The 24963-nt window shown below is 45.9% G+C and overlaps 1 protein-coding gene across 4 annotated transcripts in view; it reads right to left on the bottom strand.

Annotated features, from left to right (window-relative positions):
• The window catches only part of LOC115645407 (sodium channel protein type 5 subunit alpha-like), a 382036-nt gene that overhangs the window by 189705 nt on the left and 167368 nt on the right, over positions 1–24963 (bottom strand). For all 4 annotated transcript variants that reach the window (XM_030550011.1, XM_030550007.1, XM_030550010.1 and 1 more), the window contains one exon: positions 14046–14178. In XM_030550011.1, the coding sequence (XP_030405871.1) occupies positions 14046–14178 (133 nt within the window). The remainder of the gene's footprint in view (positions 1–14045; positions 14179–24963) is intronic.

Raw genomic sequence — 24963 nt, 5'->3', positions numbered from 1 at the left:
AATATAAACTCTTTGAGGACATGGATTGTCTTTATTTTTTACATATTGCACAGGACTGAGCACAGTGTTGACATAATCCTCAAAGCCTATAATGCACTTCCCCGTAACCCGTCGCTTCCTGCAGCTCCTGTTGGCCGGGAATGGCGAACCGCAGTCAATGGGAGCTGCCCGGAGGGGCGGGGCGGGGGACTGTGCCTGTGGACGGTCAACGTAAATAAAACGTCTCACGGTCCACCAGCGGATTACCCTGATGGACCACATGCCAAAGGCTGCTGACCCCGCTATAACGTCTCAAGAGTAACAGTAGGAAACAATAAAATTACAATAGTAATTTTACAAATAGTACAAATCTAATTTAATATGAAAGGTCAGATTTACTTCCCATTTCGCAGTGATAGCCTAGAATGTGGGGGAAAGAGAACACTGTATCTGGCTAATTTAAATTTACCTCACAGAACTGAAATATAAGGTAACCATTTTTTTAAATTGCCTAAATCATATTATCAGAAGTGACTTAGGCACTTAGGAGCTTGAGAGCTTGTCTATATTTACAGCAGATGCTATGTAGGCTGATGGGAGAGCTTCTCCTGTTGGTATAGGTCCTCCACAATGGACAGCAAACCCTAGCACTGTCTACACTGGAGGTTAGGTCAATATAATTACGCCCTGGTCTACATTACACAGTTAGGTTGATGTAAGCTGCCTTACATTGACCTAGCTGTTAAAGTGTCACTACATAAATTTGGCTACTGCTGATATAAGTGCCTTTCTTCGTCGATTTAGTAACACCACTGTGTGGCGTAGAGTCATGGTGGATGTAATTAGGTTGATGCGATGTCAGTGTAGTCACTGTGTTGCTTACGTTGACTGTTACTGGCTTTCAGGAGCCATCTCATAATGCCGCACACTGACAATATAATCGATAAAAGCGCTCCTGGTGAGTATGAGCACTGTCAACACAAGGACCCAGGTTTAGCGATTTAGTAACTGCGCTGGCTGCATGCCGACATAAGTTAGGTTGCCATAATTTTGCAGAGTAGCAATGGATTTTCCACAGCCCTAGCAACATATTTATATCAACATAAGTTGGTAGTGTAGACCTGGGCTAAGTCTCATTAAAAGTCAATAGAACATAGGTGCCTAAGTCACTTTTGAAAATAGTGCTTAGGCTCCTAGGTCACTTAGCTACTTTTGTAAACAGTACCTGAGATTCCTATTTTCTCTGATTTTTGTCATATTTCATCCATTTTAATTGAACAGGAAATAATTAAAATGGCCTCTCAAGCATAATTTGCATAGACCAGTGAAACAAATAAAAGAAGCCAGTTATCTGCTTAATGATTATTATTAACAGAATTATTTAATGTTCCTCTTTTCTGGTTCCTTTATGGACATGGAATGCTGGTTAAAGGTTTTGGTCTATATAATTAGAACTCTGACTGATAACAGAACAACTTCAGTCAACCAATTACAATCTGTTTATAAACAGCCAGCAGCCTCTATGCTCTTCACTGAGCAACAAAACTACAGTATCACACATTAGGATTCTACTAGCAAACTTTTAAAAATATAGGATGAAATCACTGAAGTCACTGGGTCTTTAATGGGGCCAGGATTTCACCCATGAGTTTGAGTTTTCTGTCTGCATCCTGCAGGCCAGATTGTATACTTTGTACATAGGCCCTTTCTGTGTCTGGAATGAAGACCGCCATCCCAAAGGTGAGGAGGCTGTGGGATATTACCCTACGTTCTCTTTCAGTCACATAACATTTTCAGTTATGTAGAACAATGTCTGTGCTGATATCAAGGTTTCATATGCCCAAGCTCCTACAGAGTCTTGTATCAGTCGATGGCCATTTTTACTGTGCAAGGAATTGGGTGGAACTGCAATGGAGACCTTTCTCATGCTGGCCCTGATTCAGCATGGGACTTGAGCATGGGTTAGGGTATATGCTTAAATCACTTGCTGAAGCAGTTCCACTAATCAAGTAGTTAAAGTTAAATTTGCACTTAAGTTCCTTGCTGAATCAAGGAACTGATTGTAAAAGCATCCCCATTCAAGTTCCACCTCCTTTGCACAATAAAAATGACACACTTGAAGTTAGCCTTTTAGAACTACTCATGTGCTAAAGTTAGACACACTTGATCTCAATGTGCAAATGCGGACTATATTTTAAAATGCTCAGGACCCAGTCTAATGTCCAATAAAGCCAAAGGAAAAATTCTCATTGATTTCAAAAGGAACTGCATTAGTTATGTACATATGTGCACTGAAACCTACAATCTTTTGTAACTAGAGCTGAGTGAAATTTTTATGCAAATAATTTATTTGCTGAAAAAGGCAGATTTGGGTCCACAAAAATGATTTGTGAATTCAGGTCCATTTTGGGAAATTATTTCAATCAGAAAAAAACAACAACAACAAAGAAACGTTGAATTGGTTTGTTTTGGAATTTTGTGAAATGAAATATTTAAACTTTTTGTTTCAGAAAAATGTTTCAATTCAAAATTTACTTCAATTTTATTGAAAAAAATTAAAATGTTTTAAAAACCTCAATATTGAAACAAAACATTTTATTTGACTTTATTTATTTTATTTTTTTACTTTTCAATTTTGGTGAACAATTAAAAAAAAAGATGGTTACTCACCTTTGTAACTGTTGTTCTTCGAGATGTGTTGCTCATATCCATTCCAGTTAGGTGTGCGCACACTGCGTGCATGTTCGTTGGAAGATTTTTACCCTAGCAACACTTGGTGGGTTGGCTGGACGCCCCCTGGAGTGGCGCTGCTATGGCACCGGATATATACCCCTGCCGACCCATACGCTCCTCAGTTCCTTCTTGCCGGCTACTCCGACAGAGGGGAAGGAGGGAGGGTTTGGAATGGATATGAGCAACACGTCTCGAAGAACAACAGTTACAAAGGTGAGTAACCGTCTTTTCTTCCTTGAGAGCTTGCTCATATCCATTCCAGTTAGGTGATTCCCAAGCCTTACCTAGGCGGTGGGGTTGGAGTGAGACGTTGCAGAATGTAAGACCGCTGAGCCAAAGGCGGCATCGTCTCTGGACTGCTGGACCAATGTGTAGTGTGATGCAAAGGTGTGGATGGAAGACCAGTTAGCCATACGACATATTTCCTGGATGGGAACATGGGCCAGGAAAGTGGCAGATGAGGCTTGAGCCCAAGTAGAATGAGTGGTGAGATGGCCAGTCTAAACGTGAGCCAAGTCATAACACGTCCGGATACAAGACATTACCCAAGATGAAATCTGTTGGGAAGAGACTGGCATGCCCTTTATGCGCTCTGCGACAGCTACAAAGAGCTGAGGCGAACATCGGAAGGGTTTGGTCCTCTCTATATAAAAGGTGAGAGCCATGCGGACATCCAAAATATGCAGCTGTTGTTCCCGACGCGATGAGTGCGGCTTCGGGGAAAAAGACTGGTAGAAAGATGTCTTGATTAACATGGAAGGCAGAGACCACCTTAGGGAGGAATGCCGGGTGCGGTCGCAGCTGTACCTTGTCCTTGTGAAACACCGTATACGGGGGATCCGCAGTCAAAGCTCGAGGTTCCAAGACTTGTCTAGTCGAGGTGATAGCGATGAGGAAGGCTGTCTTCCAGGAAAGGTACAGCAGTAAGCATGTGGCTAAAGGCTCAAAGGGGGAACCCATAAGCCTAGCCAACACCAGGTTTAGATCCCAGGTAGGGGTCAGGCGCTTGACCTGAGGGTACAGCCGCTCCAAGCCTTTGAGGAATCTGGAAACTATGGGTGAGAAAAGATTGAACTGCCAGTTTCCCCAGGGTGGAAGGCGGAAATAGCTGCAAGATGCACCCTTACAGAAGAGATCACCAGGCCCTGCTCTTTGAGGGACCATAAATAGTCCAAGATAACGAGGACCGATACACCTTCGGGGATAAAGTTACGCTGAGTGCACCAGTGGGAGAAGCGCTTCCACTTGGCGAGATATGTTGTCCGCGTGGAAGGCTTTCTGCTTCCCAGCAGCACTTGTTGTACTGAGGTGGAACAACGCAACTCAGATTGGCTCAACCAGACAGCAGCCATGCTGTCAGATGAAGGGACTGCAGGTCCAGGTGGTGAAGCCTGCTGAAGTCCTGTGTTATGAGGTTTGGGCAGAGTGACAGGGGGATCGGGTCTGCCACAGAGAGATCGAGCAACAGGGTGTACCAGTGCTGTCTCGGCCATGCCGGAGCTATCAGGATTAGGTGGGCTCTGTCCCTGAGGAGCTTGAGTAGGACTCTGTGGATGAGAGGAAAGGGTGGGAAGGTATAAAATAGGTGACCCTTCCATGGAATTAGGATTGCGTCCGAGAGGGAGCCCGGGGAGCGACTTTGCAGGGAGCAGAACACCTGCCATTTCCTTTTCTCTCGGGAGGCAAAGAGGTCTATGTGGGGAAACCCCCACTTCCGGAAGACAGAATGGAGAATGTCCAGGCAGATGGACCACTCATGAGACAGGAAGGATCTGCTCAGTTGATCTGACAGAGTGTTCCGGACTCCTGGGAGAAAGGACACTACCAGGTCTATTGAGTGGGCTATGCAAAAGTCCCATAGTTGTATCGCCTCTTGACAAAGGGGGGAGGATCGTGTCCCTCCCTGCTTGTTTATGTAATACATGGCCATTGTGTTGTCTGTGAACACTAAGACACAATGACCCTGTAGATGGCGCTGGAATGCTTGGCACGCCAGGCGGACTGCTCTCAGTTCTCGGACATTTATGTGTAACGCCAACTCCCGAAATGACCAAAGGCCTTGAGTGCGAAGGTGCCCTAGGTGAGTACCCCAGCAGAGAGATGACGCGTCCGTTGTTAGGGACGTGGAGGGCTGTGGTGGATGGAACGGCAGACCTGCATACACCAGGGATGGTGTCAGCCACCAGTCGAGGAAGCCTAGGATGCTAGGTGGAATTGTGAGTACAATATCTATGGCGTTTCTGCCTGGACGGTAGGCTGAGGAGAGCCAAGTTTGAAGGGGATGCATGCGCAGTCTGGCATGCTTTGTCACGAATGTGCATGCAGCCATGTGACTGAGGAGGCCAAGGCAAGTGCGAGCTGAGGTTGTCGGGAAGCTTTGAAGTCTTTGTATAAGTGATACTATTGCCTGAAAACGAGGTAGAGGCAAACTGGCCGTTGCCAGATTGGAGTCCAGAGTGGCCCCGATGAACTCTATCCTTTGCGTAGGCACTGGAGTAGATTTTTCCAAATTGATTATCATGCCTAGACGTGTGAATAGGTCCTTGATGATGCTCACATGACTGGTGACTTGCGCCTAGGAGGTCCCTCAAATAAGCCAGTTGTCGAGGTATGGGAAGACATGTATTCGACGACGAAAGAGGGAGGCGGCGACTACCGCCATACACTTCGTGAATACCCGAGGGGTTGTGGAGAGGCCAAAGGGAAGGACCGTAAACTGAAAGTATTGATGGTTCACCACAAAGTGTAGATACCGTCTGTGTGGAGGGTAAACTGCAATGTGGAAATACGCGTCCTTCATATCGAGAGCGGCATACCAATCTCCAGGATCCAGGGAAGGGATGATGGTCCCCAGGGATACCATGCGGAACTTGAACTGTTCCATGAACTTGTTCAGTCATCGCAGGTCTAGGATAGGCCGGAGGCCTCCCTTCGCTTTGGGGATTAGGAAATATCGGGAATAAAACCCCTTGCCCCTTAATTCCTTCGGTACCTCCTCTATAGCTCCCATTGTAAGGAGCCTACAAACCTCTTGCAGGAGGAGTTGCTCATGAGAGGGGTCCCTGAAGAGGGACGAAGAGAGGGGTTGAGAGGGAGGGGGTGAAATAAACTCCAGATGGTATCCAAACTCCACCGTGCGTAGGACCCAAAGATCCGAGGTTAATTGGGACCACGCAGGGAGGAACGGGGAAAGGTGGTTGTAAAACTGAAAAGGATCCTGGGAGACAATTGGTACACTGCTCTCGGGCGCACCCTCAAAAGTTTGATTTGGGTCCCGCTGTTGGCTTGGTGGGACCGGTATTGTTACCCCCTTGAGGTCCAGACTGATGTCTACAGTTGGTACAACCTCGCCTTCTGGTAAAATCTTGTCTTGGCCTAGGCAGGGGGTAAGGGCACTGAGGTTGGGAGCGGAAGGATCTTCTTTGAGTTTGTGGTGTATGTATTCCAAGCGAACGCATAATTACGTGATTGTCTTTCAGACTCTGTAGCCTAGGGTCCGTCTTCTGTGAGAATAGGTCCTGGCCATCAAATGGTAAGTCTTGTATAGTGTGCTGAAGTTCAGGTGGCAGGCCTGACACCTGAAGCCATGATATACATCGCATGGTGATTCCAGAGGCGACCATTCTAGCTGCTGAATCAGCGGCATCTAGCGAGGCCTGTAGGGAAGTTCGCGCTACTTTCTTTCCTTCCTCCAATAGTGTTGTAAATTCCTGGCGGGAGTCTTGTGGGACCAGCTCTGTGAATTTCCCTACTGCCTCCCAGGTGTTGTAATTATATCTACTCAGTAGGGCTTGTTGGTTTGCTACCCTGAGTTGGAGGCCTCCCGCGGAATAGATTTTTCATCCCAACAAATCCATTCGCCTAGCCTCCCTTGATTTAGGTGCAGGGGCTTGTTGGCCATGGTGCTCCTGCTCAGTGATGGACTGTACAACCAATGAACAGGGAGGGGGGTGCCCATATAAGTACTCATACTCCTTGGAGGGCACCATGTCTTTCCGTTCGACCCCTCTGGCTGTGGGCGGGATAGATGCCAGGGATTGCCAGATGGTGTCTGCCTTAGCCTGGATCGAACGAATGAACGGTAGGCCACTCTGGTTGGTGCCTCCGCCGACAATATACTTATCACCGGGTCCTCAACCTCTGGAACCTCCTATACTGGTAAGTTGATATTCTGGGCGACACGCCGCAGGAGGTCCTGGTGTGACCTGAGGTCAATTGGAGGCGGGCCCAACGATGATGTCCCCACTACTGCTTCATCCGGAGAAGAGGAGGATGAAAGTCCCGGGATGAGTGGGTCCTGCACTGACTCCTGATCCTGGGGGACATCCGAAGCCGGAAGAGCACAGGGGTCCGGTGCGGGGACAGGAGCTTCCTCCGTACCAGCAGGGGGAGGTCAGTTGACAGTGGCCTCTGGCACGTGGTGTTCTGAAGGAACGGAGTGTGATGGCACAGAGGGTTCACCTTGGGCTTGGTGATATGCCCAAGGTGTCCAAAAGGACCACTGATGAGGTCCCTGGTCCGGGCCGTGGGTTCCTTGGGCAACCCTGCTGTATCCGAATCCCCATAGGAAGCACTGTCCGCATGGGATGATATGGATGGATGACGAGAAGGCCACGGAGCAGCTGAGACTGTTTGGGGAGGGTCTCTGCGTCTAGCTGATCCATCTCCACGCGGCACCGGAGAACGGTACCGGGAGTCATACCAGTATGGAGAGTGAGAGCGGGACCTGCGACCGGCATGGTGCCGGGAGGTCGACTGGTGCCTCAAATCCCTGCATCGAGATCAGCTGCAAGAGGTATGATGCTGTGAGCAGTGCTGGGACCTGGATCAGTGCCGAGAGTATCGGGTTGGTGAACAGGATCTCGAACAGTGCTGCGAGTATGACCGGTACCTAGATGGAGAGCGGTACCAGGACTGCAAGCGGCGTCGGAACTGGGATTGATGGCAGGACCGAGAATGTCTGCAGGACCTGGATCGTGACCGGCGACGTTCGGTGGTGCCGGGTGAGGATGGTCTCAGCATTGAAGAACCGACACCGGCGGTGCCAGGGATCGAAGCAGCTCAGGCTCCGTCAAGGCAATAAACTCCCTTGCCATAGAGAACGTCTCCGACATGGAGGGCACAATAAGCTCAACCACGGCGTGTGCCGGGGAGCTGGTAGGCACCGGACTCGACGGCTCTTGCGAGAACGGAATCAACGGCGCAGAAGATGTCGGTGCCGCGGCAGTTGATGGTGCCAGGCGGTCCAATTTAGTTGGGTGCTCTGACTGCGGCGTAGGCACGGGAGCCGCAGGAGTCTTATGCTTCTTGATTCTTGGGGAGAGAGAGCGGTGCCGGGCAGGAGCCTGGGCCAATGATGGCTTGTATCGAGGAGCCTTCACGGTGCCCATACGCTCCAGTGCGGAAGAGGCACTTGTCCCCGGTGCAGCAATCAGTGCCGAAGATGGAGGAGTTAGAGCTGCCTCCATCAGGAGCTGCTTGAGACGAAAGTCCCACTCCTTTTTCGTCCGGAGCTTGAAAGCCTTGCAGATGTGGCACTTGTCTGTGAGGTGGGATTCGCCCAAGCACTTGAGACAGGAGTCGTGAGGGGTTCCTGTGGGCATCGGCCTATGACAGGCTGAGCACGGTTTGAAGCCCGGTGAACCAGGCATGGGCCCCGGTACCAGGTGAGGGGAAGGGGCTAATCCCCAATCCCTTTTAACTATATACAATAACTACTACAAAGAACTAATAAAACGAACTAGAATTATAGAATATTGAACTATATACACAATAACGATTAGAAACGAGCGAATAGCTAGGGAGGTGGAGATCAGCTAAGCCGTGCTCCACTGTTCCAACGATCGACACGGGCGGTAAGAAGGAACTGAGGGGCAGATGGGTCGGCAGGGGTATATATCCGGCGCCATAGCGACGCCACTCCAGGGGGCGCCCAGCCGACCCACCGAGTGTTGCTAGGGTAAAAATCTTCCAACGAACGTACACGCGGCGCGTGCACACCTAACTGGAATGGATATGAGCAAGCACTTGAAGAAGAATTTCCATTTTCAGTCCACCTGAAACAATTTTTTCTCCTTGATTTTTCAATTTGGCCTCCACATCAAAAGTATCAGTTATCCAGTTGGCAGACTGTTGTTAATGGGGCTGCTATCATAAAACTTACTACTCAGTCAAATCAAACCAATTTTCCCTGGAATACGCAAAGCATTTCTCCTCAAAGAGGACTATCCCCCTGGCAAATTTTAACTTTCTACTTCAGTCTCTTCAGCACGAGAACACTTAAAAATAGACACAAGGATCATCTTTAAGCAGGGATGGGATTTAAAAAAAAACTTTTCTGGTATTCAAACATCCCAACCAATTTTACTAAAAGTTCAGATACAGAAATTTTCCAGGCCTGTTTCTAGCACTCCTGTTCTAATAAAACAAAAATACAGATAGTACTTACTATCTACTATATCCCAGGAAGAGTGACCATCATTTGTCAAATTTAATTTAAGAGTAATAGTGGATGCCTATAGTTAGGCATCAAACATTACAGCATACCAGCTAATTAATTTAATGCAACTTTTTCTAACTGATCTAGCTTCTTACAGATTTATTGATTTTGGCACCATAGCTTAATATGATAAACACCATGTCAGCTGTATGACTATTTCTTACCTACATTAATTTCTGAAACCCATGGCAGATATGACAGCCTTTGTTAATGGTGAACTGCAAAGGGAAAAATAAAATTGGACCCATGCCCTTTTTTTTGCCTTTTTCTGGTGTATAAAGAACACACAGAACATTGGTTTTGTTTCTGGTTTTGTTCCTGTTTGTTTTTTTTAAATTAGAAATTCAGGTCCTTTCTAACTTGTAGGACTCAGTGGAGATCATAAGAGTAAACGGAATGAAACAGGTGCAACTGACAGAGAGGAAGGTGGGTTTTTTTGCCAAACTATTTAACTCATTGGAGCAGATCTTTAACTAGTGGATTTTTGATGTTGAGCCAATGGCCCTTTGCTGCACAGAGTGATCGTGTTAGCAGCTGATGAGTTGTGCTGACCCCAGCTATGGCTGGTCCCTCTGGAAGTATAGGCTAACTGGGGTTAAAAGCACCATGACAGTCAGGTTAATATTTTTTCTATATGGATGGTACTTGAGTTAGGGGCAATACTCAAGTTATTACTCGAGTTATCTGAGCTCACTGTCTGCTCCTCTCTCCTGCCTGTGGCCTGTACCCTTTACCTGGAAGAAACCTTAGCCCACAGTAACTGGCCTTTAGCTGCAGGAAGTTTATATTCCCCTGGACAGGCTCTGGGGGGTTTAAAAGGCCACTTCTACACCTCTCTCCTGCCTGTGGCCCTTCACCTGTGAGAAACCTTAGCCCACAGTAACTGGCCTTTAGCCGCAGGAAGTTTGTATTCCCCTGGACAGGCTCGGGGGGGTTTAAAAGGCCACTTCTACACAACACTTAATGCTGGTGGTGCCAGGGCATTTGAATAGATGTTGGCTGCTGTCATAAACAGATAAGAAAAGTTAATAGCACAAAAGTACTTTATATCTCTTTGACTGTAAAGGGTTAACAAGTTCAGTAAGCCTGGCTGTCACCTGACCAGAGGACCAATCAGAGGACAGGATACTTTCAAATCTTGAGGGAGAGAAGTTTTTGTGCTGTGCTGTTAGTTTTGGTTGTTGTTCACTCTAGGGGCTCAGAGGGACCAGATATGCAACCAGGTTTCTCTCCAATCTCTCCAATACAGGCTCTTATAAGTTCAGACTAGTGAGTACTAGTAGATAAAGCGAGTTACGCTTATGGTTGTTTTCTTTATTTACAAATGTGTATTTGGTTGGAAGAAGTTCAAATTGGTATTTTGCTGAAAAGATTTTAATTTGTACTTGTATACTTAAGCTGGGAGGGTGTTCCCAGTGTCTATAGCTAAAAGACCCTGTACCTATTCCATTTTTTTAAAATTTACAAAGCTAAATTTTACTGTTTTTTCTTTCTTTTATTAAAAGCTTTTCTTGTTTAAGAATCAGATTGTTTTTTTATTCTGGTGAAACCCCAGGGGACTGGGTCTGGGTTCACCAGGGAATTGGTGGGGAGAAAGGAGGGAAGAGGGAGAGAGAGGCTGATTTCTCTCTGTGCCAGGATTACTTTCTCTCAGGAAGAGTCTGGGAGGGGGAAAGAGAAGGAGGGAGTAAGGTGAATTTTCCTCTCTGTTTTGTGATTCAAGGAGTCTGAATCACAGTGATCTTCCAGGGTAACCCAGGGAGGGGAAGTCTGGGAGAGGCAACGGTGGGAAAAAGGGTTTACTTTCCTTGTGTTAAGATCCAGAGGGTCTGGGTCTTGGGGTTCCCCGGGCAAGGTTTTGGGGGGGATCAGAGTGTACCAGGCACTGAAATTCCTGGTTGGTGGCAGCGCTACAGGTTCTAAGCTGGTAATTGAGCTTAGAGGAATTCATGCTGGTACCCCATCTCTTGGACGCTAAGGTTCAGAGTGGGGAATTGTACCCTGACAGCTGCCATGGAAAGTGGAGCAAGTGCAGATAAGCCCGCTCACCTCCCTTCTCCACGACCACTACTGCAGTAATATACTTAGTTCAGGCTCCCACGCCTACCGAATGATCTGTCATGGCCTCTACTCCACCCTGGCCAGCTCAGCCTACAAACATTTAGATTTTGTTTAGCAACAAAACTCCGGGAATTCTCAATATCTGTTAAATTACACAAACTGTTTCTGAACACAGACCTCTTTGATATGTATTCCAAGACTTGCCGGTGAAATCATTTTGTGGAAAGATGTGTTTTGAAAAAGCATTTCTGTTAATAACAATGTATCAGTTACTATGAAACTGTAGCCACGATACACTGAATGCTGTTGAACTGAAGAAGTGGTGGGGAGGGGGGTTGTTCATTGTCATTGTTTATGATTTGTAGACCAGAAATTTAATTACTTTCCACTGTCTTTCTATGTTTCGAGGAAAGAGTTTTCATTTCTACACTGTGGTGATAAAGGAGCTGTTCTGAAAAATATTATGATGAGATTCTGTTCAAACAGATTTTATTCAGATAGAATCATGAATCTGAAGCCCAGAAAAAAGCTTGTCCACAATAAATATTACACAAATGGCTGTTGTAGAAAGTTTGTTTACTTGACAATCACTTATCTTTATCAGAACTCTCACCAAGTCACCTAATAAATGTTTTGATTTTTGTGTGTGTGTGGCGGGGGGGGGGGGTTAGTTTGAAAACCAAACTCAGAACTGGATCTGAATTTCCAAAAATGTCCCTGTGTTTATAAACAAAATACTGGATCCAAGCTCTCCCTAACTTTGGGGTGTATGCAATACACAACAGAAACCAAACTGTGACTAGGTACCGATCCTGCAGCTGGATCATTGTAGGTGTAACCACAAGTGACTTCAATGAGGCTCCATAAGGAGTCTATTACCATTTTAGGGCCACAATCATCAATCATCAATGGCATCCTCACTGAGTACCAAGTGAGATGTATAAAGCTTGCTGTATTCATGAAACATAATTATAATCTATTTTAAAGTGGATTAATTTGAAAACTGATGCCTTCTCATGTGAGATGAGTGCCAATGGCCCAGATTAAGCAGATCATGGCTTTGACTGAGGTGAGATATACCAAGTTTATATAGCACAATAGTATAAAAAATGGCAACTAAGAACAGGCCTGAAAACATGTGAATATGTTTTTGTGGGAGCAAAATCCAAATTTGCAAGTGCAAACTCATATTTGTGCATACAGACTAGGTAATCCCAGCTCTAATTACCCATTTTGAGCATGCAAATACTAGTTTTTATGCACAACTTTTGATTTTGTGCATGCCAGTTGATGTGTGCTCAGTTTTAGAGGCCACTTTTATTTATTTAATTAGGTGTATAAATATTTGTCAATTCTGATCTGGATGCATATACAAACAGGCCAGAAATATAATCCATATTTATAAACTGAAAACAGAACCCAACATCCCAAGAGCAAAGACCTAATTAAACCACACAATTGAAAAATCCTTAACAAGAGCAAGAAATTGTGCCTAGACTCTATCCAGACACAGGTAGCTTGGAAGCAAGTGGGACCCAGCAATTGTGTCTACTTATAGGAGATTGGTGACTGCACAGTGGATTACATGTACTGTTCCATACAGTAGTGCCTGTTACCATTTCTTTATAAGAAATATTTGGAAATCTCTCAGTTATGGCCATCATTTTGAAGCATAACAGCTGTTGCCAATATAAAATTTTGAAGGAAGGATGAAATAAAAAATCCCCCCCCCAAGTGATTAATGAGTAAGGATGCAGTCAGAAACCAGTTGATAGAATATGCGATCTGATACACTAATATTGTTCAAGAACCTTTTAAAGATCCTTAAATAAAAACAAATAATAAGGATACCTTAAATAAATAACAATTTTCACTTTTTTTATATACTACATGTGTCTCCCATTTAGAGTTGGGGAAAATAGTATTTTTGTCTTGTAAATATTTGTGGACAAATACTAGTATTTTGAAAATAATGATACATTTGATCCAAATCTTGGGGTGGGGATTTTGCCATCTCTGCCACTGAACTAACATTTTAGTGGTTGGGATGGTCCAACATCATGAACTTGACGCAGATGGAAATTTACCATTTTCACCTACCCTGCTCTTTTCAGAAAATGATTTTTGCTTTTAGGAAAAATTCTAGACAAGATTGAAAATGGTTTTGGTTTTGGGAAACACATTTCATGCAAGTTGCACCTGCAATGCAGTTCGCTTGACTGGCAATGAGAATATTTTTGAATATCTCATCTTGATTGTTATTTACAAAAAAAAAGTGTATGTAATTTACTCTTTTACCTGTATATACTTAAATTTGATGCAATTTGGAGTGCTGGATGTAGGAACCTGATTTACACTCCTGTATGGGCTACTCATATAATTGGAGCTTGCATGGAGGGCAGAATCTTGACTCCACCTTGTCTGTGCACTGGCCCATGCACCAGAACTGGGGTGGAGTAGGCAGTAATTTTGGTCAGTAGGGCTCCTGCAGATTACTTCCCCCTGAATCAAGACAGAAGCAGGAACTACCTGCAACTCTCACAGTCCGAGTTCCAGCTCTGTTTTCAGGGAGGTGCACCTATGTGCTGCTATCTTCTTAGGCTGGATTGTAGGGTTACAATCCAGCGCATTATATTTGTGGCATAATGATCACACTAACCTCTAGTACAGCAACTTTTTCTGTAGTAACAGATATTGAAATTTATGACAGTATGATCTTTGCTACCAACATATACTTGAGTTTGAATTAAGGTATCAGTAAGGAATGTCTTACCTTCCATGGCACTGGTAATGATACTGACTGCACTCACTGCTCGTTGTCTTTGAAAGGGCTGGTCACCATGGTCCACTGAAAGGCGATAGGGCATCAAAAGCTGCTTCTTGCTTGCCTCATCAGATGGAGTGGTCTGTTTAAGTGGACATACTTGGTCAGCAAAGCACAAGAGAGGATGAAGTCAGGGCAGACATGGAGTAGAATTTTCAAACTCGAGCCTATGTTTCATGAGACTTTTATTTTGAAAATGGAACTTAGGCAGTGCAACACTGAGCAGAGCAACCTTAAAAATCTGGGACTAAGTCTCTTTTGAAAATATCACTTAGGCATCAAAGTCAGACAAGTTCTTTTGAAAATTTTGCAACTTGATCTAGAGGCACTGATCCAGACTGAACATGTAAAAATATGCAAGTGAGGAGTAAGGGTATTTCTAACATCAGAGAAACATCAACTCAGTAGGCTCTTAGCTTGTGAAAGAAACTCTATTTAATTACAATAATTATAACATTATTTCTGAAATGTGTTAACTGTTTAATTATATGGGTACCAAAGGAAAAGGGGTTTGAACAAAAGCTCCAGTTATTGGCCTTTGATATCAAACAAAGAAAATGCTAGGGGTGAAAAGTGCCTCTTCATCACATGGCTTTTCTTGGTCTGCAGTGCTGCCAACTCTTAGGACTTTATCACCAGTCTCGCGATATTCTGGTGTTCCAGCTGCTGGAGTTCTGCGATTTTGTGAGAATCTCAGCTTTCATTTAAAGAAAAACATAAGTTTCTAACCTTCGCGGCTGCAGAGAAACATTTGAAAAAACAAAATCTAAAGGCTCAAAATGCAGAAGGCAAGTAAAAGAATTGCAAATTTATATATTTTTTAAAATCATGATGTTTAAAGCCAATCTCATGATTTTCAAGGTTTGGAGTTGGCAATACTGAGCCAGGCAATAGGATAGGATATTCTCATGCACATGTGGTATCTAAGATGAGACCTAATACTGTCACACTTACAAGAATGCAAACAGTAAGAATTCTTTTAGTACAAGCTACAACTTCATACAGAGACAAAGCCTGTTCGCTTTACTTATGCCAATGTTCCCACAGCAGTAAAGGACAGTGGATCCAGTGCTCAGAGTTGGGAGATGGAGGATAAATTCCCTGCTCCACCATAGACCTCCTTGTGTGACTTGAACAAGTCACTTAGCCTCCATGTGGCTCAGTTCCCCATCAGTAAAGGGGAGATGATAATACTTCCCTCCCTCACAAGGGGATGATAAGGATAAACAGATTAAAAACTGTGAGCTGCTCATATGCTACAGTAATGGAGACCAGATGAGAACCCTGCAACCTGACCTGAATGCAATGGCACCTGACTACAAGTGTTGGGTCTGGGTCATGTGGGAAAACAACCAGATCCTATCAGGCTAGGGTCGGGTCTCCTGCCTGTGGGGTTGGTATGGCATCAGTTTTATGCCCTGCTCTTGCTGGCCACCACCCCGCTGCTTGTGCGTGCTGCAGAGCGTGCAGAGGAGCTGTGGCACCTTTCACTCCACAGGACACACAGCACAGCAAGGGGTGGTGGACAGCAAGATCAGGGCACACAGTCACTGCCATGCTGACCTCACAGGCCGGAGGAGAGCCGAACACATGGGTAGGAGGCATCGTTGTCGCTGACTCAGTTTTGAAGGCAAGGATTGGGTCAGAAAACCAGGCAACCTTCCCAGACTTGGGTCAGGTCAGTTGTGCCCAGTTCTCGTTTGGGCCCCAAATTAGGCCCAAGCAGACCTCTAGGCCCGATGGGTCCAGGGGACGTTTTACAGTAAAACTCATGGGAGGATGAGGGAGAAAAAATCTCCACTAGGTTTCCCTGACAAAACTTTATAGGAGAGAAAAGCTGGCTGCTTTTGTCCCTCCCTGCAGAGGAATGAGCTACTAGGTCCACCCACAAGCCCAGTGGAACCTTCTGGATCTGCAGTGACCATGAGGAATGAGTGGGAGGCCTTGATCAACCTGGAAGCATTGTGGTTCTGCACTGTCACTGTGTCCAGGGAATTTCTGGCCACACTCACTGTCAGTGCATCATTGGAGCCATGCACGACCAGGAACCCCCACTGGCCCTAGGTACCCCAGGACCGCCCTTAGAGGTGACGTCTCCACCAAAGACGGGACTGTGCAAGAAAGGTAATTCAGTGACAGTGGTAACATTTTGGAAAAAAACAAAAACCCTGCCATCTGGTCTTCTGGTCTGGCCTGTGAGCTCTTCAGAGCATAAGAACGGCCATCCTGGGTCAGACCAATGGTCCATCTAGCCCAGTATCCTGCCTTTCGACAGTAGCCAGTGCTAGATGCTTCAGAGGGAATGAACAGAACAGGGAAATTTTGAGGGGATCAATCCCTTATCGTTCAGTCCCAACTTCTTGCATTTCGAGGGTCAGGGACATGGGGTTGCAACCCTGACCATCTTGGCTAATAGCCATTGGTGGACCTATCCTCCATGAACTTACCTAATAGCCATTGATAGATGTGTCCTCCATGAACTTATCTAAATCTTTTCTGAACCCTGTTACAATTTTGGCCTTTACAACACCCCCAGCAGCAAGTTCCACAGGTTGACTGTGCATTGACTGAAGAAGTACTTCCTTTTGTCTATTTGAAACCTTCTGCCTATTCATTTAATCAGGTGATCCCTAGTTCTTGTGTTATGTGAAGAGGCAAATAACACTTTCTTAACAAATTTCTCCACACCAGTCATGATTTTATAGACCTTTATCATGCCCCCTTCTTAGTTGTCTCTTTTCTAAGATGAGCCATCCCAGCCTTTTTAATCTCTCCTCTTATGGAAGCTGTTCCATACCCCTAATCATTTTCGTTACCCTCCTTAGAATCTTTTCCTATTCTTATTTATTTTTTAGCTGAAGTGACCAGAACTGCATGCATGTTGTGTACTCCTCAGAGTAGAGATTGACCTTTTGTTACATGTTTATACAAAGCCCAGCACAGTGGGGTTGGGACCATTAGATGCCACTACACATAAAATAATAATCATAATACTGACAATATATAACATCAAAGTTCTGTGGCTAGAAATATCAACCACTGGCTGACCAGAGAAGACTACTATAAGGAATTTTAAAGCACCACTTCAATCATTGGCTAAACCAGGCTACCAGCAATTGCTTTTTAAAAAACGTGTTATTAATTTCTTTTATTAAAAAAAAGTCAGTTACTGACAGAATCATAATTAAAGTCAAAATCATAATAAAGGAAAAGTTATTGTAATCAAAACCTATTTAAACAAAATCCTGTAAATGTGAACAATATAAGAAGTCATCAGGCTATCTGGGGTTTATGGAGCAAGGGAACAGAGAGAAAGATTTTAGATAAATTAGCTTGCTTTACTTTTTCCCCCTTCAAAAACCCCTCAACAAATCAAAGAAATTAAAATATTTTATTAAAAAAGAAAACATTTACAAAATTACATAGCCATTCACACCAATTTGGCATACATAATAAAATACATAAAAGTCAAAGAAAATATTGCAAAAGGAAAAGAAATAACCTGGCAAAGGAACTACAGAAACAAATTTCAAAGTAAAAAGAAACAACAAACAAATGAAAATAATAAGAGAGAAGAAATTGCTCTTCTAATTCCCTCTGCAGAATTATAAAGCATAAATAAATCTCCCACTTCAAATTCTTACGGATTATTTAATGCAGATATAGGCAACTTATGGCACGTGAGCTGATTTTCAATGGCACTCACACTGCCTAGGTCCTGGCCACCGGTCTGGGGGGCTCTGCATTTTAATTTAATTTTAAATGAAGCTTCTTAAACATTTTAAAAACCTTATTTACTTTACATACAACAATAGTTTAGTTATATATTACAGACTCATAGAAAGAGACCTTCTAAAAATGTTAAAATGTACTACTGGCACGAGAAACCTTAAATCAGAGTGAATAAATGAAGACTTGGCACACCACTTCTGAAAGGCTGCCAACCCCTGATTTAGTTTCTCTTTTTAATATCATATCATCTTTCTACTTACTGTGACACACAGTTTAGCACATAAAAGTAGTGCTTCTTGTACTGTGCCATCCAGAAAGCCCAAATATTTTGATTATAAGGAAAAACACTATACCTCTGCTATCTTGTGCAGAAGTGCTCATGTCAAGAAACATCTTGGCACCCCTTATGCAAAACATGTTCTTTACTCCCAGGTGCACAGAGAATATACTCCTTAAGGTCCAAAATTGCAACAATAAATGTAACATATGCACCACATTACTTTTCCAACAGGATTGTTCATGGGCATACTTCCTGTTACATTTATCATTACACAATTTATCTCTGTGAGAGTTTAGTTTCAATAGGACTAGCAACATAAAAGTATACTGAGTGCAGAACTCCCTTCTTGTTTATTATTTATAGTACCTGAATATTTCTAATCCAATTGGATTTTCAAATTTCTCTGTTTTCCTCAGTAACCACAGTATGCCAATTCAGAGACAATGTTACATAGTGCCTTATTCAGCAAATAGTCGTGTTGATATTAAAAGGACTATTTGCAGAGTAAGTTACTATCCAGCGTGAGTAAGGGTGAATATTTTTTGAAGGAGATATATCTAAGTTATAGTTCTTTCCTTGCTTCCTCATAGCTCAGTTGGGGCAAGGGCGTGTAATTTGCTGCTGATCTACACCCGCAACAAATTACAACACACGCACCCCTCCCACTTGCTCAGCTGCACTGACCAGTGAGTGAGGGATGGATTCAAAGTTCTGCCTATTCCATGCCAATGCAGCGTCAGAATGCAAGGTCTGGGTAGACTATGCAGGAGTGTAAGCAATACTCTTACTCTCTTGCATAGGTATGAATCCAAGTCCCAATCTAGCCTGAAATCTGTTATGCGTTCCACTACCACTTAAGAAAGAAAGTTTCCATCAATTCAAATTCTTGAAGATGATTTATGTTACTCGGGGAAATTTATGAACAGTTATCCTTTGTAGGGAATATGTGTGTCTTTCTGTATTAAAAGAGAGAAAACTAACAGTGGTATGTAGAATTGGCAGTTGAGGTGTTGTGAGATTGAGAACACATCCAGGAATCAGGCAACCAGGACAAACTACACAGTATTATCATTAGACAGGCATAACAGTTCATAGTACTTACATTTCAATGGAAATTAAACAAAAATAACAATTCTCAAAGTAATGCAGGAGATCATTTTAAAGTCCAGCCATGAAACTACATCTGAGTTTTAAAAAAGACATCTCCAGCAGGACAAGCAAAACTATTTTTGTGCTGTTATTTCATTCATTGGAAATGTTTCTCGCTTGTATTCCATAAGGATACACACACACACACACACACACACACACACACACACACACACACACACACACACACACACACACACACACACACACACACACACACTGTAATTTACATATAAATGAGGATATACAACACTGTAACAGTATTTTGTTCTGAATAACTACAATTCTGAGGTATGCCAGTGCTGCTTGAAGATAGGCTCCTTTCTGGCAGCATTTTAAAGGCTGCATTTGGAGCTGGTTCAGCTTTAATTTTCCATGTACCATAAAAGCCTTTTCAAGCATGAAAAAAGGGTGGACAGGCTACAGTATAAACAATGGACCCAATAAAGTGACAGCACAAATGTTTAACAAGATTGAAGGAGACTATCATAGCACACAACCATGAAATGAGGTTCTTTAATTTTGTGGAAATGCCATTACAAAAGGAGAAGCAGCATTGTATGTTAAAGCAGCTTGCAATGTTTATCTCATATTTGAATAATTAGTTGCAGGTATATGCTCATTCAGGATTTGCCCGTAAAGTTTGCAAATAAACTGAAATTAGCAACAATGTAAAGCTCTGCACCTGCAGTGGTTGCAACTGAGGGACTAAGAGGATATTATTTTAGCATTTTAGCTAGTTCTTGTCTATATTACATCTGAGTGGTGATTTTTGGATTGCTTCCTTTGTTAACAAGCACTTTTTCTTGGTATAGGGAAAGCACTGACATTTTGCCTTTTCACCAGTCTTGGGTAAAGCTAGAAGAAAAAATAATCTCCTTGCTTCTATATAGCGGTCAACAATAAAAAGCTGGTTTGGTCAGCAAATGGTTTTAATATTAGTGAAAACAAAGGCCAAGCCTTTCAAAAATGGACACCTAAAGTTAAGCTCCTAAATCCTTATTTAGGCACCTAAATACATTGCCTCATTTTTAAAAGTGCTGAGTACCCAGCAGCTCCCACTGTAATCAAGTGAGCAACTTCTGTCTTTTCTGTTATTTTAGAGGAAAAAAATTCTGACCAATTGGAGGATCAGGAATGGGCCTGTTTGAACAGACATTTTAATAGGACATCTAAATGCATCCTTTGGATGCTTGTATTGGCAATGAGGCACATTAAGGACTAGATCCGCTGCCTTTTGAAATCAAAGGGAAGACTCCTATTGACAGGCTTTAGATCAATCCTTAAAACAAAGTGCCAGTCTGACAGTTCAGAGTGGAAACATGGAGCTCCATCTGAAAACTAGTCTCTGTGAGCCTAGTTCTGGTGATATTTAGTCTCCTTTCCGCTGCTGCAGCTCAAGTACTTTTACTGGCTTTGTCTCTCTATGTTCAAAATCAATTTAATCAGTGACTTTGCTATTGTCATGTCCCAGATGTGGACTGCTGCTCAGGCTGACTCACTAACAACATTGGAGCTGACCATCAGTGTACACCTAAACACTAAGAAGCTATAAATAACAATGACCCCAGAGATTTATACCCAATTCCAGCTCCCTGGCTATTCTAACCTCCAAAAACAATTGTTTGACTGAACAAACAATGCCAAAAACCCTGCCATTTCCCCACGGTGTTAGTGAAAGAGCTCCAGCTGGCTTCACAAGACAAGAGAGGATGGAATTCTGTCTATAAAAGACGGTTACTCACCTTTGTAACTGTTGTTCTTCGAGATGTGTTGCTCACATCCATTCCAGTTAGGTGTGCGCGCCGCGCGTGCACGTTCGTCGGAAACTTTTTACCCTAGCAACTCCAGTGGGCCGGCAGGTCGCCCCCTGGAGTGGCGCCGCCATGGCGCCCAATATATATCCCTGCCGGCCCGCCCGCTCCTCAGTTCCTTCTTGCCGGCTACTCCGACAGTGGGGAAGGAGGGCGGGTGTGGAATGGATGTGAGCAACACATCTCGAAGAACAACAGTTACAAAGGTGAGTAACCGTCTTTTCTTCTTCGAGTGATTGCTCACATCCATTCCAGTTAGGTGACTCCCAAGCCATACCTAGGCGGAGGGGTCGGAGTGAGAAGTCGCGGCACGGAGCACTGCAGTTCCGAAGGCCGCATCCTCCCTCGACTGCTGGACCAGGGCGTAGTGGGAAGCAAAGGTGTGGACCGATGACCAGGTCGCTGCCCGACAGATTTCCTGGATGGGCACACGGGCGAGGAAAGCCAGCGACGACGCCTGCGCCCTGGTAGAATGCGCAGTCACACGGCCCGTAGGGACATGGGCCAAGTCATAACAGGTCCTGATACAGGACGTAACCCAAGAGGATACCCTCTGGGAGGAGATAGGAAGCCCTTTCATACGATCTGCTACCGCCACGAAAAGCTGGGGGGATTTTCGGAAGGGTTTAGTCCTCTCTATGTAGAACGCGAGAGCCCTACGGACATCCAGCGAGTGGAGCTGCTGCTCCCTGCCTGAGGAGTGAGGTTTTGGGAAAAAAACCGGAAGGAAAATCTCTTGGTTGACGTGGAAAGCCGAGACCACCTTGGGCAGAAAAGCAGGGTGTGGTCTCAGCTGCACCTTGTCTTTGTGGAAGACCGTATATGGGGGGTCTACCACAAGAGCTCGGAGTTCCGACACCCGTCTAGCTGAGGTGATAGCCACTAGAAAGGCAGTCTTCCAAGAGAGGTAGAGCAGGGAGCAAGTAGCTAATGGCTCAAAGGGGGGCCCCATGAGCCGGGACAACACCAGGTTAAGATCCCAGGTTGGAGCAGGGGGACGGACGTTAGGGAATAAACGTTCCAGCCCTTTAAGGAATCTCGACACCGTCGGGTGAGAAAAAACGGAGCGACCGTCCGCACCCGGGTGAAAGGTGGAGATAGCTGCTAGGTGGACTCGCAACGACGATAAGGCCAGACCTTGCCCTTTGAGGGACCAAACATAGTCTAAGATTTCGGTTACCGAAACTTCCATAGGGCGGAGATTTCTCTCTACGCACCAAGAGGAGAAGCGTTTCCATTTCGCCGAATATGTGGCTCTTGTGGACGGTTTCCTGCTGCTCAAGAGCACCTCTCTCACAGGCGTGGAGCAGCGCAGCTCGGAACCAGTCAGCCACGCAGGAGCCACGCCGCCAGGTGCAGCGACTGCAGGTCTGGGTGACAGAGGGTCCCGTGGTCCTGGGTAATCAGGTCCGGATGAAGGGGCAGGGGAACTGGGCCGGCTACGGCCAAGTCCAGCAGCATCGTGTACCAGTGTTGCCTGGGCCATGCTGGGGCCACCATGATCACGAGAGCCCTGTCTCTGCGCACCTTCAGGAGGACCTTGTGGACCAGAGGGAACGGGGGAAACGCATAGTACAGGTGGGTCGACCACTGGATGAGGAAGGCATCCGCTATCGACCCCGGCTCCCTGCCCTGAAAGGAGCAGAACGCTTGGCACTTCCTGTTCCCCTTGGACGCGAAGAGGTCCACCCGGGGATAACCCCACCTCCGGAAAATGGAGAGAGCGACGTCCGGGCGAAGGGACCACTCGTGTGACAGGAAGGATCTGCTCAATCGATCCGCCAGCGTGTTCCGTACTCCAGGGAGGAAAGAAGCTCTGAGGTGAATGGAGTGGGCTACGCAAAAGTCCCAGAGTCGTATCGCCTCGAGGCACAGGGAGGAGGACCTGGTGCCGCCCTGCTTGTTGATATAGTACATGGTCGTCGTGTTGTCCGTGAACACGGCGACACAACGACCCTGAAGCTGATGACAGAACGCTTGACAAGCAAGGCGGACCGCTCTCAACTCCCGCATGTTGATGTGTAGCCCCACCTCCTCCTGGGACCACAGGCCCTGTGTCCGCAGGGTCCCTAGGTGGGCCCCCCAGCCTAGATCTGAGGCATCCGTTGTCAGGGATACCGAGGGCTGAGAGGGGTGGAAGGGAAGACCCGCACATAATACGGACTGGTCTAGCCACCAGCCGAGAGAATCTAAGACCTTCTGGGGGATTGTGACTGACATGTCTAACGGTTGCCTTGCCGGCCTGTAATGACTGATAAGCCACAGCTGGAGAGGCCTCATGCGGAGCCGAGCGTAGTCGGTTACAAAGGTGCAAGCCGCCATGTGGCCTAGCAGGGTTAGACATGTCCTCACTGACGTCAATGGGGCTGACCGCAAACGTTGAACGATCGCCACCATGGTCTGGAACCGTTGCAGAGGCAGCGAGGCCCTGCCCACAGTGGCGTCCAGGACGGCCCCGATAAATTCCACCTTCTGAGTGGGCCTCAGGGTGGACTTGTCTGCGTTTATCAAGAGGCCCAGACTTGCAAACATGCCGGTGATCACGCGGACATGGCTGTTGACTTGTTGTTCCGACGTGCCCCGAATCAACCAGTCGTCCAGATAAGGGAACAGGTGGACACGGTTGCACCGAAGATGCGCCACGACAACTGCCATGCACTTTGTAAACACCCTCGGGGCCGTGGACAGGCCAAATGGGAGGACTGCAAATTGATAATGAAGAGCCCCCACAACGAAGCGGAGAAAGCGTCTGTGGCGCGGCCAAATGGCAATGTGGAAATACGCGTCCTGCATGTCGAGGGCGGCGTACCAGTCTCCCGGATCCAGGGATGGAATAATGGTCCCCAGGGATACCATGCGGAACTTCAACTTTACGAGGTATTTGTTGAGCTCTCGCAGGTCGAGGATAGGCCTGAGGCCCCCCTTGGCCTTGGGGATCAGAAAGTAGCGGGAATAAAACCCCTTGCCTTTCTCGTTTTCCGGAACCGCCTCTATAGTTCCTTTGCTGAGGAGCGTCTGCACCTCCTGCCGAAGGAATTGCTCGTGAGAGGGGTCCCTGAAGAGGGACGAGGAAGGAGGGCGGGAAGGAGGAAATGAAACAAACTGCAGGCGGTATCCCGTCTGCACCATGCTTAAGACCCAGCGGTCCGATGTTATTTGGGACCACGCCGGGAGGAAAAACGAAAGGCGGTTGGAAAACGGGGGGGAAGGATCCATAGGGGAAACTGTTACTGCGCCCTCGGGCGCATCTTCAAAATGAAGGCTTAGGTCCAGGCGGGGGTTTTGAGGAGCCTTGGTTCTGCCCCCCTTGGTTCCCCGACTGCCTGCGCCTTCCGTTCCTGCCGCGACGCCTGTAAAGGTCCTGCTGCTGGCGGAACTGGGAAAACGGCCTGCGTTGTTGTTGTTGTTGCTGCAACCTAAAGGGTCTACGCTGCGTCACGGGGGTGTGCATCCCGAGGGACCGCATAATGACCCGGTTGTCTTTCAGACTCTTGAGTCTGGGGTCTGTCTTGTCCGAAAACAGGCCCTGGCCTTCGAAAGGAAGGTCCTGTATAGTATGTTGGAGCTCCGGCGGAAGGCCGGAAACCTGCAGCCAGGAGATGCGACGCATCGTAACTCCTGACGCGAGGGTACGGGCAGCCGAGTCCGCAGCGTCCAGGGAGGCTTGTAAGGCCGTGCGTGCGACCTTCTTGCCTTCGTCCAAGATGGCCGTAAACTCTTGGCGAGCATCCTGTGGCAGCAGCTCCTTAAATTTGTCCACTGCCACCCAGGAATTAAAGGCATATCTGCTCAGCAGGGCCTGCTGGTTGGAGACCCTGAGCTGCAGCGCCCCAGCCGAATACACCTTACGGCCAAGGAGGTCCATCCGCCTGGCTTCTCTGGATTTGGGGGC

The sequence above is a fragment of the Gopherus evgoodei genome, chromosome 2 (assembly GCF_007399415.2).
Source record: "Gopherus evgoodei ecotype Sinaloan lineage chromosome 2, rGopEvg1_v1.p, whole genome shotgun sequence".
NCBI lineage: Eukaryota > Metazoa > Chordata > Testudines > Testudinidae > Gopherus > Gopherus evgoodei.
This window is presented reverse-complemented; position numbering and strand designations above follow the sequence as displayed.